Raw genomic sequence first — 20,564 nt, 5'->3', positions numbered from 1 at the left:
GTCCCTCATATTTCTATCAAACTCCTTTGTTCTAAGGGTATTCCAACATAAAAGCAGGTGTGTAAGGGACCTTCAAACTCTGTGCGCCTCTGTTTGTTCTCTATATTTTGTAAGGCCAGAGTGATCCTACTGAGGTTGCATGGTTGGCAAAGAATGATGGGGTGAAATGCACCCCGAGTGCAATGGTGCTGTACCAATCTTCAGAGTGAGGGGACTGCCATCAAAGTTACATCTCTGAACTCATAGAGGTTGGGAAAATTCAAGCATCACTCAAAGAACAAGTGTTGCAAATGAGCAACGCCCAGTCTACAGGAGAGTGGCTCATTTAGCTGGTGTTGCATTTAGGAGTACTGTGTAAGAGTACTGTGTCACAAATATATTACATGAACGTGGTGTGATAGCATATTGTCATTTAAAGACAGCACATTTTCCATTGCAATTACCCCTACATTTACGCAGACGTGCAGTTTTACTGATAAAGCTATATCGAATAGTGCACAAACGATAATGTGTGGAATTTTTTGGTTTCAGTGAATGTTATTTTTGCATCCCCACGTAAAGTATTGTGATTTGTTTTGATTGTATTAAAGTATTTGTTTCCATCACACTTCAGGATTAGAAGCTCAGAATTCAATTGTGCTTTCTTAACTGTTTATATATTTCGAAATATTTGTGAAGTTCATTTATAGGTGTTGGCATTTTTTTGTATTGTTAGAAGAAAATGACAACTTACAACCTTTCCTTCCACGCCAGCAAGATTGCCACATAGTACACTTTACAAAATACTCACACTTAGCAGTAAGAGAAAGAATAGTAAACACCAGGCTCCCTGTTTAAAGAATAAGAAGCAATTTGTCAGAAGACTAGACTGACATTTGATCTCTGTCACTACTTTTAGCACCTATGCCCGAGTGATTGCTAGTGGTTAGACTTATTGCAAGCTTTCCTTTCATCACTTTGTGTGTTTGCTGTGTCTCTTCAGTGGCTAGACAATCTGTTATGCAGTGTTGAATTTTATTACCCAGGCGAGTACCTTAGGGAAAACATATTCAGCATGATTCAGCTATGATGCCATGGAAGGGCAATGATGACCTATATTTCAGTAATTGACTTTTGTGATTTCAATGCATCTGATCTTTTTGTAATTGTTTTTAACGTGCTTTTATAGTCTTTTTTTGACCAAATAAAGATTATCTTCAACCTTTGAGCCTAGACGATATTAAAGGCCATATGTACTAAGAATGGACTCGGTAAAGGAGCTTGCCAGCTGCGTCCAGTCCTTTACTGAATCCATTCTGTTTTTGTGTACCGACCCATGTGCTAATAGGTGGGCGCAATTACATGATTTGAAGTCTATCGCAGTTCAAGCTACCTCATGAATATTAATGAGGAAGGTTGCAAAATTGCAGCCATCACCGGAATGGTGGCCTTCTGAAGTCAGCTGACCACCATGTCTGTGAGTGCTGTTAAAGATTTGTTTTTTAAATCACACCTGCTTTCCTTGAAGGAAAACGGGATGCCTTTAAAAAGGCAAGACAACACTTCTAACATTTGAAAAAATTTATATATATATTTTTTTAAATATGTTTTTCAGCATTCCCAATGCGGAAGGGTTTGTTTTTGGACTTTGTCCAATTTGCGAATGCCTTTCCACTAAAATTCAAATTCAAAGAAACTTTATTCGGTTTAAGATGATAAACCATAAAAGTTACACAAACTGATACATCAAAGATAAGAATGCATTATAAAAATAATCAACAGCCATATCCAGACAATAATTAATTTAGGGCACTCACTGAGAAAAATTATTGCAATTCATGATACAGCAGAAAGTGACAGTGTATTATTAAAGTGATATCCATTGCGGCATACAGTTAATAAAAATGTGTTAACATTTTAAAGAGAATTTGTTACAAGTCCATATACTTCCTAGACTTCACAATTGATTTTAAGAATTCCACATTAAAAAATAAGCAATCCCCGTTCAATAATTGTAGGTACATCATGGCTGGGCGGACCTGTCTAAAATTAAGTTTTTTTAAAAGAGGAACCAGGTAGCGTTTGCGAGGGAATTCATATAATTGGCATAAAAGTATAAAATGCAGTATATCCTGCAGAGATTTTCCGTCGCAGCCGCAGGGAGCTGCCACTTGATTATAGATTAAACATTTTGGTTTTACAAGCATGTGATGAAACGAGTTCATACGGAACCTAGTTAATAGAAATTTCTTGTACGTGGACAAAGTACCCAAGAGGTATGGCTCTGCTCTCTGGGTTGTTTTCAGCATAATATATGACCGTACGCTAGGTTTCTGTAGCTCCTTGGCTTCCCTTGTCAATTTCCTTTCTAGTAGAAAGGCCGTTTTTATTGCCTCCACATCTCCCTTTTTAATACATTCAGGTTTGACAAATAACTCCCCCGCCCCAAGCTTACAAGACTTTTCATAATGTAATTTAGCCATGGTGCTGTGGTCGAGTTATCCATTGCCATACAATCTTTTAGAATCAGATGGGTCAAGGGGATGTCGGGATTCAGCCACATTTTTATCCAGCAAGTCAGAGGGCACAAGGAGAGCACGTCACTAACAAACTGAGTCCGCAATTCTTCCTGGACAACAACATTTGATGTTCCTCGTGGGACACATAATAAACGTTTCAGAAAATCGTTCTCCACAATTTGTAGGCAGTCTCCAGCATTGTACCCCCATATTTCGCTGCCGTAAGTTGCTGTAGCTAAAGATTTGGCTTTGTAGACTTGGAGCATAGCTCCAGTGGGCTTTTTTCCCAATTTGGAGGCAAAATTAAAAATTTCTGCATTCATCCTCGCCATGTCCCCTTTCTTTTTCAGTATGTGAGGGCCCCAGTTAAGCTTATAGTCAAAAAAGACCCCTAAGTAGGAGAACGTGCTAGTGAGGGGAATATTGGAGACTCCAACTTTAAATCAGAAGTTCTTTTTTGGGGGCTGCCCTACCTGCATGACATAGGATTTGGTGTTATTTATTTTCAAATCCCTGTCTGACATAAATGCATCGAAGGCAGTTAAAAGTTAAAAGAAATTAAAACAAAATCAATAAAAGACCCATTCCCATGACCCTTAAAAGTGGACACTGTAAAACTAGTATGGAGATCCGTTATGACCATGGTGGATATCAAATCTAAATCATTGATCAGATCATTTAACCATTCCCCCTCAACCGTATGCTCAAAATGAAGTCCGTGCATACTAGGACAGCCCAACTCTGAGATACATGACAATAACGGGTTGCCGCATAGGTGTATATTAAAGTCAACTGGGACTCATAGGCTGGGACTCAGGGAGAAGTTTATAAATTCATTCAGGACCTTTATATTACTGAAATCAGAGTGGGAAGGAATGGAATTGTAAAAATTAACAAGTCCCCAGCTGTGGGCCCCCTTACATATCGCTAGTGCGAGAATACCTAAATGTGAAGAGGGCACTGCGTGGATTTTACACACAACAGCTAACGAGATGTAAATAACCCGTCCCCCCTTGGTCTCCCCCTTGTTGATGCTTTAGCTGGGACAAAGTAGGCCTTGTAGCCTTCTAGGAAAAGGTCACACTCTACCGACCAAGTCTCCTGTAGGCAGATTATCGAAAATTGCTTCACATAGGCTATCCATCTGGGGTCCCTTAACTTGACAGCCAGGTCCACTATATTCCAAGAGATAAAATTATTCAGGCTCCCCCTTTGTTGCTCGGCACCAACAACTCCTGCTTTTTCCCATAATGTATCCTGCAACCCCCTCCCCTGAAATGTCTAGTTCCCAGAGTCAATCGCAGGCCTCCATGCCTGACAGAGTTTCAAATCTGTTATTTAGAGGCACTCTATACCCTGTGTCGCATTGCCTATTCCGGGGTAGCTGAGGTATCATCAAGGGAGTAGGGTAATGTATAGGTCTCATTCTTGTCCAACCATTCCCCTGGTAGTATTCCTCGTGAGCAGATCTCACCGCATCCCTATGAATTGGTGGCTTATAGAAAAACCCCAAAGGTAACAATCTAATTTCAGTGCTCGTTAATGACGAGGGACTAAAACCTCTTGAAAAAATTCGGCCTGCAGTATAGGGGTTATCAAAGTAAATAATGATACAGTCCCCTGTCCCTTGTTTGCTCGATCTACCAATCCAGTTGACCCTGCGTGGCATGATTATGTTATTAGATAAATTGGCTCCATCTATGGTATTCTGAGAGAACCAATGCGTTATTTTATTCATCAATTGCCCGTAATTTTCACTCTTACCCGGTGGGTGGATGGGAACATGCCCCAATATAGCTACATATGGCGTTGATTCTGGCAGGAGATCGATAGTTGGTAATCTTAAGGGCACAAGAGACCCCTCCTCAGACCTCTTATTTATCTACAGCAAAGGTGGGGCGTTTCTAGTATTGGTGGGCTGTCTTAAATCTGTGTTATTTCCTTTAGCCACCCTAGGACTGCTTGGGCCTATTATATCCAGAGGCCTACTTTTAGCTATGGCCGACACATTATCGGGTTCCTCACCTCTGTCCCGCCCCACTCTCTTTCGTACTAGACCCTTGAGTTTTAATCTTATGTGGGTTCGCTATAGCAGTATCCTGGAGGGGATTAGCCAACAACAATTCTAAGTTAGACAACCTTGATTCAACCCCACATATTTTTTGTACAATAGGGTCTAGAAGGGAATTCAACATAGTTTCTAGTCTTCCCCAGAAAATCCCTTCCTCAGAACCAGCAGATAATACCCCAACAATAATCAGGTCATGGTTACTTAAGTCTCTTTCCGTGGCATTACCCGTGTCATGTATTTCTACAACCCCCTGGTTACCTGACACTGGGCGCACAGATTGTCTGGATCCCCTTTTTTTCCTTGATGTGGTACTGGCTTTCTTGAGGCAGATAGTTGCTACTTTTACTTTCTGTGCCATTACCCGTAATTTATGATTAGCAGGGCTAAGTACCTGCTCTTAGATCCCTGAAAGCCTAAGTTCATTCAGTTGTGAGGTATCGACTTCCAACGTTAAACTCCGTTGTTGCTCAAAAGGGGGTGTAACATGAATAGGGGCAGTCAAGGCCTCTGGGAATGCAGGGATAATGGAAAGCCTTCCATGTGAGGGGAAGTGCTCCAAGGATAACCTGCGCTGCGCTTGTATAATTTCTTTAGTGAGAACTGATACTGCCCTAGATAAGAAGGCATCTAAGGTTCCAACCACTCCTGAACCCGCAGCTACTTTCTGTTTACTCATTTTGAGTTAGGACCTATTGAAAAGTAAACAGTATGGCGGGTGCAAGATCTATACCACAAAACAGATGGAGATATTCGCTCAATAACTAGTGCAGCAAGTTATCCTAAAAACCAGTTAAAATGGATAAGATGCCTCTGTCCGTAACTCTGACGATGTCCACAGAATGTAAGTAAAATGCACCAAGCTACTGCGCCTGAAAGAGGGCCAGATAGAATACAGATGTGCCATAGCTGTTAATCCAAAGATAGTTTACAAGCTGAAGCCTGAGATAAGAAACAGCTATAGTTCCAATCCACTCTTCACGAAATATCAGCAATTATCAGTATCAGGCGATGAATATGGTGCAAACCATAGAATATTTAGAGTGTTAAAATGCCATCGAACATTAAGAGGGGTGGACCAGCCCATCCTCAGACGGTCTCTGACGGGCCAAGGGCGGCCCGGGCAGCGCCCAGTCACGCCCATGCGCGCCCCACGCTGCGTGGGGCCTCCGCCGCTTATAAGCGCCACCTGGCGCTAAGCAGTGACGCGCTGGAACAGAGCCACTGCTGCCTTCTGGGAAATGTGATCCCCCTGTGGTGCGCGATAGTGGTAGTGCTGGCGGTGAAAAGCGGCAACGGCCGCGAGAGCTGGTGGCGTCCCCCTCGATGACAGCCTGAATCAACTGGGCGGCAGGACCGCAAAGTCTCCAATAAGCAGCAAGGTTCACAGCGTCCCGCGCTGCGCGGGGCCTCCTCTGCTTATAAGCGCCGCCTGGCGCTAAGCAGTGACGCGCTGGAACAGCGCCACTGCTGCCTTCTGGGAAATGTGGGCCCCCTGTGGTGCGCGATAGTGCTGGCGGTGAAAAGCGGCAACGGCCGCGAGAGCTGTTGGTGTCCCCCTCGATGACAGCCCAAATCAACTGGGCGGCAGGGCAGCAAAGTTTCCAGTAAAAGCAGCAAGGTTCACAGCGTCCCACTACCTCTCAGAAGTCAGGAAAATGTTATTGTTTCGCAACCAGATTTCGGTTCCAAAACATTAATACATTTTACTGCGATTCAGTATTTGAACAGGACACCTCTTCCAAATACCGAATAATGTAGTCACAAACCCAAGTTGCGATTCAGTAATGTGTTACTGAATAATAATTTGGCTTTCTTACATATCAAAATGCCTTTTTAGGTCGAGCAGACCTACCCTCAATGCGTGAGCATTGAAGGTGTCTGCTTCAGACCTATTGTGGCCCGTTAGGCCCGTTATTGGGAATGTGGACACCAATCTGACACGAGCGTAATCCTTCGCAGTTTTCACTGCGGGAGCGCGCGTCTGACCCGCGCATGCGCAGAGTTCCCGCGCATGCGCAGAGTAACTCACAGCCCTTGCTCACACAGATGCAGGCAGGCAGCCCCCACCCCTCTGCATGCACGCACGAACACACAGGCGAGCGCATGCACACGCAGGCACACACATACAGTCATACAGACACTCGCTCACACACACACACCTCCCCCACAGTCACACGCACGCACACATACATACAAAGCCCGCCCGCACTCGCGCGCGCACATGCTTCCCCCCCCCCCGCCGCCCCCCCCCCCGGTCAGCAACCCACTCACCGGCTTCCTTCGTGCGGCGGCTCTTCTCAGCTGCAGGGCCCGGCAGCAGGACTCTTCTTCCCTCCTTCGGCACCGGGGCGCAGGGTAGGCTCCTGCCTGCTCCGGTGCTCCAAACACGGCCCCCTCCAATCGCGGCTCATCCGTGGGAGGCGGGGTAGGCTCCCGCCCTCCTACTTCCTGTTTCCTGTTGTCGCACCGGCCTGCCTGACTTCCTGGTCGCAGGCCGGCAGAGTGACGGCGGTGCTGTGACTGCCAGTTCAGCTGATACTTCCTCAGATGGCCCAAGGAGGGGTTGATGAATCAGGTGTAGAGGTCTGTGGTGTACTCCGCCACAGTGCTGCTCCATGTAGCTCGTGTACAGCTCCTCGAGGCTGAAGGTAAACTGGAAGATCCTACCTGCGCCGCATTGTTGTCTTGTTTACTTTGAGAGCATTCTTCATGCATCACTTATTTTAGTCCGGTCAAAGTTGGATAAAGGTTTTAGTCATTGCCCCTCATGGTTAATAATCTAGGAGTCAGAATGGCACTAGTTTCGGGGTTTTTCGTCTTTTAGTACAAGGGGTGAGGTTCATGGTGGTAACAGCCACGCGCGTATTCATTTTTTGATTCAACCATGGCCTTAGTGTAGTGTTTTGTCATGCTCGGTATTAGAAAGAACGTTTTCTAGCAGCCGCATTTCAGTTTAGGGTTTCCATCAGAGTGTGCTATTTGACCGTTCAATCATTAAAGCTCCCCGCAATGTTTGCGTCAAGTCAACTTTCAATGTCTTTGAGACTCCTATATTTGAGACCGACTTTCCGGTCTTCCGGTTGTCACGGAGTATTAGGTGCATGTCAGTCAGTGTGGGACTCTTGTCAGTTGCAGAACGGTGAGAATTTGGGTTTGTTAGGCATATATACTTGAGCCCGGGACATCCACAGATGTCCTTAACGACGGAACTTGTGTTTCTTTTTAGTTATCACAGCTTCTTGTTCTATTATGAAGATTGGACGTTGGGGCATTCCCCCATCCTGGTTTAAACACCACTTCTGGAGGTTGTTTTATTGCCGTAGGACCACGCTTCAGTTGAGGCTGCATATTCACTTTGCCAGGTAATTTCGGGTTGCACTTTGTGTATTTAGTCGTTCCACGGGAAATGTATACGTAGATTCATACAGTACTCTGCTGGTTTTTTATAATAGGATCCATTCCCATTTTACCTCACGACATTAGAAGTTTCCTTGTACGCGGGGTATTGAGACTTCAGTGGTGCGTCTTTGCGTACCTGCTCAGAAAGGTAGGGTATTTCATTAATTTGGTATTATGGGTACCAGCGTTTGTTCATTTATGTCAGTTTGAACAATCATACTTCTTTCCCCTTCTGTTCAGATAGCAACATTCAGTTCACATCTTCAACATTAGATCTTGGTGTTCAGCACGTAAGCTACCAGTTAACATGCATTTGTGTTTGACTTGGTCTGCAATACAGTGGTGCATGAGTTCATATTATTGAGTGTTTACCTTGAGATGCAATCTGAGCGTTCTTTTGTTGTTGGCTCACTTGTGGTGGTGTTGAGCATGACACACATGGTGTTTTCCCGGTTTGGTTTTGTCTCTTAGGATTATTTCCGAGGCACGCTCCTTTAGTCACTGCTCGGGTTTTCATTCTCTGGTTGCCATGTTTATGTGCATTATTGGTGCAGGATTCACTATTTTAACCCCTATATGTTGTATATATTCAAGTGCTTGTAGTTATTATAACCAGTCCTTAATTTTTAGGTCTCGTCTAAGGCATTGTGTTAGCAATGCTTTGGCAGAGATATTAAGTAGGGGCTCTCAGAAATGCTCGCACTGAATGCAACACACACTCCACACAATACCCCTCAGTGCCACATAATTACACTCTACTGAATACAACACACACTACAGACAATACCACTCAGTTCCACATAATTATATGCTACATACTTACACTGCGCTCAACACAACATACACTCCAAATACCACTCAGTGCCACATAATTACACGCCACATAATTACACTGCACTCAATGCGCGACATACACTCCAAATACCACTCAGTGCCACATAATTACACACCACATAATTACACTGCACTCAATGCAACATACACTCCAAATACCATTCAGTGCCACATAATTATATGCTACATAATTACACTACACTCAATGCAACATACACTCCAAACAATACCACTCAATGCCACATAATTACACACCACACAATTACATTCATAACATACACTCCTCATAATAACACTCAGTGCCACATAATTATATGATACAAAATGTCAGCGCGCTAAATGCAACATACACTCCAAATACCACTCAGTGCCACATAATTACACGCCACATAATTACACTGCACTCCATGCAACATTCCAAATACCACTCAGTGCCACATAATTACACGCCACATAATTACACTACTGAATGCAACACACACTCCACACAATACCACTTAGTGCCACATAATTATATGCTAGATAATAACAATGCACTCAATGCTACAAACACTCCAAATACCACTCAGTGCTACATAATTACACGCCACATAATTACACTGCACTCAATGCGCGACATACACTCCAAATACCACTCAGTGCCACATAATTACACACCACATTATTACACTGCACTCAATGCAACATACACTCCAAATACCATTCAGTGCCACATAATTATAGGCTACATAATTACACTACACTCAATGCAACATACACTCCAAACAATACCACTCAATGCCACATAATTACACGCCACACAATTGCACTTATAACATACACTCCTCATAATAACACTCAGTGCCACATAATTATATGATACAAAATGTCAGCGTGCTAAATGCAACATACACTCCAAATACCACTCAGTGCCACATAATTACACGCCACATAATTACACTGCACTCCATGCAACATTCCAAATACCACTCAGTGCCACATAATTACACGCCACATAATTACACTACTGAATGCAACACACACTCCACACAATACCACTCAGTGCCACATAATTATATGCTAGATAATAACAATGCACTCAATGCTACAAACACTCCAAATATCACTCAGTGCTACATAATTACACGCCACATAATTACACTGCACTCAATGCAGCATACACTCCAAACACCACTCAGTGCCACATAGTTACACGCCACATAATTACACTCTATTGCATCACCACAGCACTACCACAGCATCACTCGGGGGCACCACAACATCACTATACGCTACCACAGCATCACTGAATGCCACAGCATCCCTCGTCACCACCACAACATCATTCAGCGCCACCACAGCTTCAATCTGTGCAACCATTCAACAACAACTGGTTCAAATATGTTCTCTCAATGTTTCGAGCTTTATTACAAATGTCACAAAAAAATGTTAATATTTCACTTCTGTTCTTGGATTTTCGTCACAATAAAATACACTTAACATAATCTTCACAAAAGTTATTTACAAAAGTTTAAGATATTGCCATTATAAATTACAATATCTTTTATTTAAGTATTAATTATTTAAAAAAATTAAAAGCAATAGTTATTTGTAATATCAATACATCTAAGACACGTAATACAACACATATTGCATTACAAATGCTATAGGTGTCACATTTGCGAAAGTTAAAAGTACTGTCTTTGTAAATGACAAAGCTATTAATTTCGCTATTTTCAAAGCCAACACATAAATAAAAATTTGTCATTTACAATACCAACAGCTCAAACTTTCCTAATGCGAGACCTATTGCATTGCAAATGCTTGTTGCTGTTGCAAACGACCCTATTCTGCAAATCGGGATGTTTACAAATTCGAATAGGCTTGGGACATCTGCCTCTAAACACTTCAACAATAGGTACAGAAATATATAGCAGTAAATGTTTAAAAAGCCATTAACATTTCACAGTCGGTATACCAAAGATGTTAGAATTGCACCAGCGAACAACCTAATTACCTTGCATATCATTATACATAAGTTTTTTTTGATTAATAAAGAAAATGTATGCAAATAGTTGTAAAAAGTGAAAACTTTAGCTGTTATCATGTTACCATTGTACATTGATACTTTGTAAATGTTTGTATTCCTGCTGCTCTCAGCGCTAATGTTATATGTCTTTGGAACAGGGAAAGACCATGTCTGCAGATTCATAGGGTGTGGAAGGAATGACCGATTCAACTATGTCGTCATGCAGTTGCAGGTGAGGTGGACAAAACCTATTTTTCACTTACTGTTTATGGTCTGTTTTCTTATTTTATGTAATTATAGCACTAATTGCTATGGCTTAAATCCTGTCCCTTCTGAACAGATCATAGTGTTGTGATGGCTTGTCCAGAAAAGGTAGAGTTTGAGGAGGGATTGTGTTCCCGCTTCTGCCTTCCAAAAGGTCAGAAACGGAAGAATGACTTTGAATTCTCAAATGAGCTTCTTATGTTTGTAGCTGGTCTCACTCCCTTATAGACCTATGTTTGTTTCTCAGTGAGCAGATTCTCCGTTGCATGTTGCAATGTACATCATACATTGTGCCCAAGAAATTAAAACGTTGTTTCCAGAGAATTCACTGCTCCTATTTCCTGCATGCTATTGTCTCATATGTCTATTTCTCATACTGTGCTGTATTCTTTTTGATCCTGCTAATGTTTTTGTGTGCAGTCTTTTTGCAATTATTTCTGAAGCTGTGTGTGGCAAACGTTGGGCTTCAAATGTGGCTTTGAGGGAGACGTTTGTTTGCTGTCCTAGACATTGGCTAGCGGTAATCTAAATTCTTTCTGCAGTCCTCTCACTATGTCCAGCTCATAGGGACTGTCTTGGATGCCGGCCAGTGCATAGTCTGCCCACCCCCAAAGAAGATTGCAGCCAACAGAGAAACAGTGTCTCACTTTTTCCTCGAAACACTCCTCCCTTCATCAGCAAGGTGATCCTGTATCCTAAAATGGTCTTAAGCGATGCCAGACATGTTATTGTATTCTAAGCCTGATGTATTTAACAAAATTATTGCTAACAGTATTACTCTTCAGCTAGAACGTGCAAAGCTTTTAGCAGTAATTTTGGTTGTACCAAAAATAATAATGAATTCAGAAATATTGCTAAATGTTCAGCGGAAAAAGAAGCATGTATTAGTTGTGATTCATCGAGAATTCCAAGAACTGTGTAGAGAGATGGAATTGAGAAAAACATATGACTAAAAGTACATTTCCAGTCTTGTAGTTTCACTTTGATACAACAGATTTGTGAAATCATTGTTTTTATCCAAGCTCATTGACCATCCCTGTTCACATTTCAGTTCTCATTTTCAGACCCTGCATCGCAATAGGGATACATTTAAAAAAATAGCAATGTCTCCAAACCTGTATTGAAGAACTATATATTCAATGTTAGATTTATGGATAAACATTAAATTTTGTTTAAACCCCAGTCCAAAAGGATTAAATCTATGAATATATTCTAGTACTTTATAGGTCCTTATTTGGATGTAATAATGGTTTAGTGCGGCTTTAGCATGCTGGCTTCAGGGGGCTGTCGGTGGTATGGTCATGGTTGTATGTAGTTTCACCGGTTTGTCTGGCCAGCATGTTTCATAATGCCCACAAACAAGTTGGAACTTATGCTACTGTGTTTTCTAGCGTCTTTCAATCCCCTCACTCCTGCACACCTCCAGAATCGCCACCTAATATGCGCTAAAAATCAAAAGTGTTTTTTCATTGGATTTCATGCGGTTTTTGTGTAGAGTGCCTGGGTCTGGGTGTGAATGTAAAGTATGATAGGTGGTGATTCTGGATCTGTATAGGAGTGAGAGGATTGACGTGTGGGGGTATCTTGTATTTTAATTCTTTGCATGGACTGTATCCCATATTTTGTTTGTAATCCGTCAATCAGTGGTTTGTAAATTGCACTACTCACCCGTCAGGGTCTCAAGTCAAGGTGTTAGGGTGGGGGGGCGGGGTGTCCAGCTGTGTTGGGGTCACTCGAAGAGCCAGGTTTTGAGGTCTTTTCTGGATTGGTGCAGTGTCGGGCTACGCCAGAGGGGAATGGGGAGATCGTTCCAGGTCTTGGGTGCGAAGTAAGAGAAGAACCTTTCACGCACTCTTTTCCTGTAGAACCATGGAACGGTGGCAAGAGAGCGGTCGGCTGAGCGGAAGTTTCTCTTGGTGGCATGTGGTTGTTGAGGTATTGTGGTCCGATGTTATGGAGGGCCTTGTAGGCATGCGTGAGCTTGAAAATTCTTCTTCTTTCGACTGAGGTGTTGGGTGATGTGGTTGTGCCGTGTAATATCGAGGAGTAGTCTGGCTGCGACGTTCTGGACAGTCTGGAGTTTACTGAGGAGTTTTTTGTTGATTCCAGTGTAGAGGGTGTTGCCGTAGTCCAGTCTCCTGGTTATGAATGGCGTGAGTGACCATTTTCCTGGAGTCAGAGGGTATCCATTTGAATGTTTTGCATAGTGTACGGTGGGTGTTGAAGCATGCAGAGGAGACGGCGCTGATCTGGCGATTTATAGTGAGCCATGAGTCCAGTATGATGTCAAAGTTACGTGCATGGTCTGTTGGGGTGGGTGAGTTTCAGAGGGTGGGGGACCACCAGATGTCGTTCCATGTGGAGGAGGTGGAGCCGAGGATGAGGACTTCTGTTTTCTCTGAGCTGTGTTTCAGACAGCTGGTCTGCATCCAGGTTGCGACAGCTTTTATCCCTTCTTGGAAGTTGTGACTTTTAATGTCTGGTTCCTTGGTGAGGGAGAGGATGAGCTGTGGGTAATCGGGTTAAGAGACAATGTAGAGCCCATGGTTTCTGACGGTTCTGAGGGGGAGACATTGAAGAGGGTAGGGCTGAGGGAGGATCCTTGGGGTTCTCCGTTTCTGGTCTAGTTGGTTCTGGGAGGAAGGGTGGTAGTCTTATTCTCTGTGTTCTGCCCATGAGTAATGAGCGTATCCAGTCTAGGGCCTTTCCTTGGATGCCAGCGTCATGGAGGCTGGTGGCTGGTGTGCGGTGGGAGATAGTGTTGAAGGCTGCTGATAGGTCCAGGAGGATGAGGGTTGCCATTTGGCGTTGGTCGAGGTGGGCGCGGATGTAGTCAGTGGCGGCGAGAAGGGCGGTCTCAGTGCTGTGGTTGCTACAGAATCTGGATTGGTAGGTTTCTAGGATGTTGTTTGCTTTTGATGAATCATGCCAGCTGGGTGTTGGTGGCTTTTTCGATGACCTTGGCTGCAAAAGGAAGTAGCGAGATGGGCCTGAAGTTCTTGAGGTCCGTCGGATCTGCAAAGGGTTTCTTTAGGAGGGGGTTGACTTCGGCATGCTTCCAGTTGTCTTGTAATGTGGCTGTCTCGAGGGAGCAGTTGATGGTTCGGCATAGCTCGGGTGCAATGGTTGTGGCAGCCCTGTGGAAGATGTGTGGTGGGCAGAGGTCTGAAGGGATGCTCTTCATGGTCTTTAGGGTGTTTTCTGTCGTGAGTGGGGTCCAAGTAAGTAGGGTCTGTTGGGTGGCATCTCTGGGAGCTGAGGCAGTGCTGAGGTCTTGGTCATTGAATTGTGGTAGAGCGTCGTGGTCTTGAGGTGAAAGAAGGAGCTGAGTCTGTCGCAGAGGTCTTAGGATAGAGGGATTTTGTTGTTTTGCTGTTGGGTTTGGCAAATTCCTGAATGACGGACAAGAGTTCCTTGGAGTTGTGGGCATTGGAGAGTATTATGTCTTGGAGGAAGTTCTTCTTTGTGGATTTGAAGAGTTGGTGGTGTGCCGCGTTTCTTGTAGTGCCGTGGTGAAGCAGTTTGCTTTCTTGTTGTGTTGTCTTGTAGTCTTTTGGAGGAGGGGGCAAGTGTGTTGGCGCAGTTGGCGATCCATTGGTGGAGATTTATTGCCGCAGTGTTGGCGTCTGTCGTAGTTGGTGGCAGAATGCAGGTGATGGCGGTTGTGAGGTATTCTTCTGAGACTTTGTTCCAGATTTTGCGTAAGAGGCGGCGCATGTGCTTGTGTGCGGTCTGTTTTCAAAAGGAGAAATGGATGCAGTGGTGGTCAGTCCAGAGCAGTCACGTGGTGTGGCTAAAGAAGGTGGTGTTTCCTCCTGCGAAGACTGGGTTGAGTGTGTCCCCTGCTGTGTGAGTGTGGGCGGAGACAAGTTCAGTCCTATGTTGGTGAAGTTCTCTAGGAGGGCGGTGGTGTTGGAGTCATCGTGGTTGTTCAGGTGGTAATAGCTGTAATAACTTTTAACAAAAAGTAATTTATGGTACAAACTTGTTAAAAAAATATGTGAAATCAATTTTAGATTAGTTTTGTATATGTCTAATGGTAATATCTAGTATTGAAAAAATATGATATAACAATACATTAAGTTTGATAACTGAACTTATACATTGAATATAATTTTGTTTGAGGGGGGGGACCATATAGCACTTGATAGGCACATATGAAGCAATACAGGTCACGTCGGACTTTGCGCTATTCCGTCAGCATACAGTGTACCAAGGGGTAACGGAGACTGAGTTCTAACCAAATGTAGATCACTCATTTTCAAAGTTTCTGTATTCTGTGGTTATGTTTGCAAAAAAATCTATGTACGCAAACCACCAAAACGCCAAACCATGTAGAAAAATTGGAACTTTTAATTGCTTCCGTATTAATACATGCCATGTGGTTAATTCAGTAGTCCATCAAACAGCGAAGAAAGTATATTCTTATTTTGGGTACTGATAAAGTACTATTTATTTAAAATTTCAACTAACCTATACTACTCAGACCACACCAATATACCTTGAATTCTAGACTGAATTGCTTGGCTGCTGGTTCGAATACAAGAAATTAATGTTTAGTATTACATCACCATTGGAGATGGGGAACTCAAGAGGGAAGGGCCTGCTTCTGTTTGGTACTATTTTTCTGATCCCTTTTTTTAAAATGTTTTTTTCTTTAGGTCTCGGCTAGACAGCACATTTGCTGTTTCTTCTAGACATGTTGTTTGCAGCTAGTGGCCCCCAGCCCACCCACAGGCTTACGATTCGTTAGCTGCAACTTTGCTGTCATAACCTTCGATGCAGTTTGCAATCTATTACATGCCTCTCAATCTGGCTTCCGCCCCAATTTAAGCACGGAGACGGCGCTGTTGGAGGTATCGGAGGCCATCAAGGAGGCGCTGGATTCAGGAGGCAAAGCTATGCTGGTCATGCTTGATCTGTCGGCGGCCTTCGACACCGTCCCCCATGAGGGTATCCTCGCAAGACTCCATGAAATCGGTCTGAGGGGGACGGTGTTCAGTTGGTTTCATTCATTTCTAGCCGACCGCCGACAAACGGTCTGGGCCTCCCCTGGCTCCGCCGAGATGTCGCCACTGGGAGTCGGAGTACCTCAGGGCTCCGTGTTGAGCCCGACTCTATTTAACATCTTCATGACCCCATTGGCGACACTGGTGGAATCTTTCGGGGCCCAGATCGTATTCTTTGCCGATGATACCCAGCTTCTCTTCACCTGCCGGAAGGGAGAAGATTTCGATGGAGAGAGTATCTGTGAGTGCCTTGGGGCTGTTTTTAAATGGTTCCAGCTAAACAGCCTCAAGTGCAACTCAGATAAATCTGAGATACTCTTCTTCGGCTGTCCATCTGATCCGGACTGGCATGGGTGGTGGCCCGCCGATATGTTCCCCCCAGCTCATTCGTCCCAGTCAGCCAAGAACTTGGGATAACGGGCTGCCTCTTAAATCCCAGGTTCTGGCTATCACAGGAACTTGCTTTGGCATCCTCCGGATGCTCCGGAAGTTCTTCCCTTTGCTGTCTGAGGAGCATAGGACGACAGTTCAGGCCTTAATCGGCTCAAGATTGGATTACTCGAACATCCTATATCTTGGCCTGCCGGAGTACCTCTTGCAACGCCTGCAGGTGGCCCAGAACACGGCTGCACGAGCCATCATCGGCCTCCACAGGCGGGCCAGTGCCTCTAGCCTATTACAATCGCTCCATTGGCTACCTATCAAGAAGCGGATAGCATTCAAGGCCATGACATTGGCCCACAAGGCTTTGCATGCCTCGGGAGCTCAATATTTGCAAAGGAGGCTCGACTTTTACCATCCGGCACAATCCTTGAGATCGGAGTCCCTCTTCCTGGCTGTGGTGCCCCGAGTAAAAAAAGCCTGCATTGGAGGGCGCTCGTTCAGGCTGCTATCTCCGCAGCTGTGGAACTCCCTACCTTTTACCCTGCGCTCTACATCTAATCTGCTGGCGTTCAGGAAGGGCCAAAAGACATGGCTCTTTGCCCGCTAGGGATTTCCTGTTTTAGTTTCTGAACTTCGTGAGCCTTCCTTCTTAACTTATAGTGTTATGTTTGTCTGTTTCCTTTCAGGTCATGAAATATAAAGCGCCGGGACACTCCTTTGGAGTAGCCGTGCGCTATAAAAGACCTATTTAACATTAACATTAGCATTAACAATGACATGCAAACGTTGTGCCTCCTCTTGTTTTTGTCCCTCCCCTAGAGCCTGAGCCAAGTACTTATGTACATCTACTACTACTGTTTTTTGGAGTTACTTTTTAAATTGTGTTTATGCACTCTATATCAGTTCTTGTGTTTTCACTCCCTCCTTTCCCACATTTATGTTCCTGCTTTTCAGTCTCACACTTCCTTCATGGACTGCTTCTCCCCTTTCCTCCTTATGATATTGATCCTCTTCTTCATCACATTGCACTCCAAACCACTCCAATCTATCCTACTCCGCCACACCTTAATATGCCACAGTCTACTCCACTCCATTGTACCCTGCACCACTCTAGTCTACCGCACCCCACTCTACCCCATGCAATCTGCCCCACTCCAGTTTAACCCATATACCACTCCAATCTACTCCAATCAACTCCATTAAAATCTACTTCAATCTACACCACTCCAGTCTACCCCACACAATTCTACCCCACCCACTCCAGTCTACCCCACCTATTCCAATCCAATTTACCCCTCTACCCCACTCCAATTTACCCCTCTCTACCCCATTATAGTCTACCCTACTCATATCTACCTGATCCTAAAGTACCCCAGTCTACCCCATTCCAATCGGCTCCACTCCAATGTACTCACTCCAATCTACCCCCGACCATGCTACCCCAATCTGCCCCAATCTACACCACCCAGTCAATTCCACTCCATCTACCTCAATCTGCCCACCCAATTTAGCCAACCTCCATCTACCCCATCTCCATCTACCTCACCTCCATCTACCTCGGTCTCCTACATCCCAATCTACCACACCCAATGTACCCCTCCCCAGTTTAGCACACTCCAATCTAACCCAACTTACTCCACTCCAGTCTACCCCACCCCAATCTATCCAACCTACTCCCTACACTACCCCAGTCTACCTCTCCCCAATCTACCCCACCCCAATCTACCACACCCATCCTACCTCAGTGACCCTTGCTCCAGTCTACCCCACTCCAATGTATCCCATTATACCCAACCTACCCCACCTCAATCTAGCCTACTCAAATTTACCCCAACCTGCCTCATTTCAATCCACCACATTCTACTGCATTCCAGTCTACTTCACAACAATCTACCCCACTCCAGTGTACCCCAGCCTACCCTGCTGCAATCTACCCGACTCCAAAAACTCCAATGTACCCCAATCCAGTGTACCCCACCCAATCTACCCCACTGCTATCTACACACCCTAATGTACCCCACCCCAATCTATTGCAACTTGCTCCAATCTACTCCACCCCAACCTACCTCAACAGCCTCTTTCTGCCCCCCACAGTGTTCTCCACCCAACCTACCCTACTCTAATTTACCAACCCTAAGGTACCCACCTCAATATACCACATTGCAATCTACCGCACCCCACTCACCTTAAGCCATGCTGAACAGCAGCCACACAGGTGTGCAATCTATGTGGCTAAAACACATTGCCAAAGCCAATAGCTCTTGCATAGGTGAGAAACTATTGGCTTTGTTGATGCTTGTTTACCACTGGAACCCATTGTTCAGAGTACATCCACATAGGGTAGTAAATTATGGGGACACGAATTGTTAGTTTATATGTAGAAGTTTCTTAATGCTTACTCTACATTTGGGTAATCTCAATTCTTCGAAGAAATGAATATTAAGGATTGTGACCCTGGTCATAATAATAGGAAACCAGCTGTGTTTCCTTGAAATGAAGGGTTCTTACCGCAGATCCTCTAAAGACAAACATGAATATGCAAAGGTTCAAGATAGACCAAATCTATTACTGAAGTAGTTCAATTGTATTCACAAAGTACACTAGGGTTGTTGGTGTATGTTGTTGCTTTGCAGTGAAGTGTACAGCGCACCTCTTCGATGGCTAGCTCATTAAAGGTCAGGACAGGACCTAGAACTTCAGCAAATGTTGGTGATACAGGAACCCCAGAGTTAGGTGGAGTGAAAGGATTCTGCTACACATAAAAGTAGCCAGACCCTGATCTCATCTCAAGGTTTAAAGTTTCCTTCCTTCATCCACTTACAGGTGAAACTGGGGAGTAAGCTCAATGACAGCACTACCTTTTCTTAGATTACTGGTTCTAATGCCACCTTCCATTTTGCTTCTTATTTGAAAGGTCAAGTGGTACCATGGGCTTAGTTAGTCCTGAGAAATACGTTCTCAAAGTCTAAAAATCTCGATTTCAAATCAATCAATGTCTTATGTGGTGTGGTAGTGAAAGCACTGTCTCAGAACACACAGGTCAAATAAGTTTAAATTTGCCCAGGCTATGGTTGTGGAACTCACTCCAGGAAGTATTCAGTCTTCAGAGGAGGACCGATCCCAGCACATTAATTTCTAGGGTGAAAGGACATTCCTTTGGCATTAAGTAATTTAACTTAATTAATTTAGTAATCAACTAAGATCATATCTTCAGCATCACAACCAATTATTGAATTGTTTGCACTGGACTTTAAAGGCATCAAATCATTTTTTTAAAGTTGTGATTGTGAACATCGAGTAACAACTGGAAGAACTAAACTCTACTATGGCTCTTATGTAGAGAGGAGGAACAAAAGAAGGTCCCACAACAAATCAACTCAAAAAGAACCCAAGTGTAGTTCACATATTCCTCTAAATACCAGGTCTAGCTTGTCGCGAACAGATGCAGCCGTGACTGGATGTTTCTCTTATGTAGAGAGCCAGGTATCAGTCGAAAGATGCCCAACACCAAGTGGTGCTCTTATTTTCCTGTGACGTAGCAAAAAAAGCTAATGGCAGACAATTTGAGCATAAGGCATAGAATTTGAATAAGTAGAAGTAGCCAATTCCGTGGACAGTCTTTAGCTATTTCTGTGACCAAAAAATCAGTTGGCTGTAAAAGGCGCACACACAGCATCATGGGGAGGCATAGTTGACCATCCATTGATTCTCCGGCCAGTGTTGCTTTGCTTCTGATGTCATTCAGGCGAGATTTACTCTCTAGAAAGTCCGATGTATGAAGAAAGGTTTTCTTTAGCTTTGTACGAGTAATCCACTTTAAAGAGTTTGTTTTAGCCCTGTTCAGTTTATATTTTTCAAGTGAGCTGTCATAACCTCTAAAGTTAATATGACCATTTGTTGGCGGTCGGTCAGAAAGGACTAATTGAACCAATTGAATACCGTCCCTCTTAATCCAATCTCGTAAGTCTTGAAAGAAGGCGGCAATGAGGGATGGTATCAAAGGCCGCCGACAAGTCCAAAAGGACCAGCATCGCCTTCCCACCACTATCCGTAACCTCCCTTATAGACTCGGTAACTTCCAGTAGAGCTGTCTCAGT

The 20,564-nt window shown here is 44.1% G+C and overlaps 1 protein-coding gene across 2 annotated transcripts in view; it reads left to right on the top strand.

The window, feature by feature from the left end:
* Nucleotides 1–20,564, top strand: part of TTBK2 (tau tubulin kinase 2) — a 646,589-nt gene that overhangs the window by 270,728 nt on the left and 355,297 nt on the right. For both annotated transcript variants that reach the window (XM_086937102.1, XM_086937100.1), the window contains exon 5: nt 10,969–11,042. In XM_086937102.1, the coding sequence (XP_086793228.1) occupies nt 10,969–11,042 (74 nt within the window). The remainder of the gene's footprint in view (nt 1–10,968; nt 11,043–20,564) is intronic.

The sequence above is a fragment of the Lissotriton vulgaris genome, chromosome 9 (assembly GCF_964263255.1).
Source record: "Lissotriton vulgaris chromosome 9, aLisVul1.2, whole genome shotgun sequence".
NCBI classification, from domain to species: Eukaryota; Metazoa; Chordata; class Amphibia; order Caudata; family Salamandridae; genus Lissotriton; species Lissotriton vulgaris.
The sequence above is the reverse complement of the archived record's forward strand: the minus strand, read 5'-3'. Positions and strand labels throughout refer to the sequence as shown.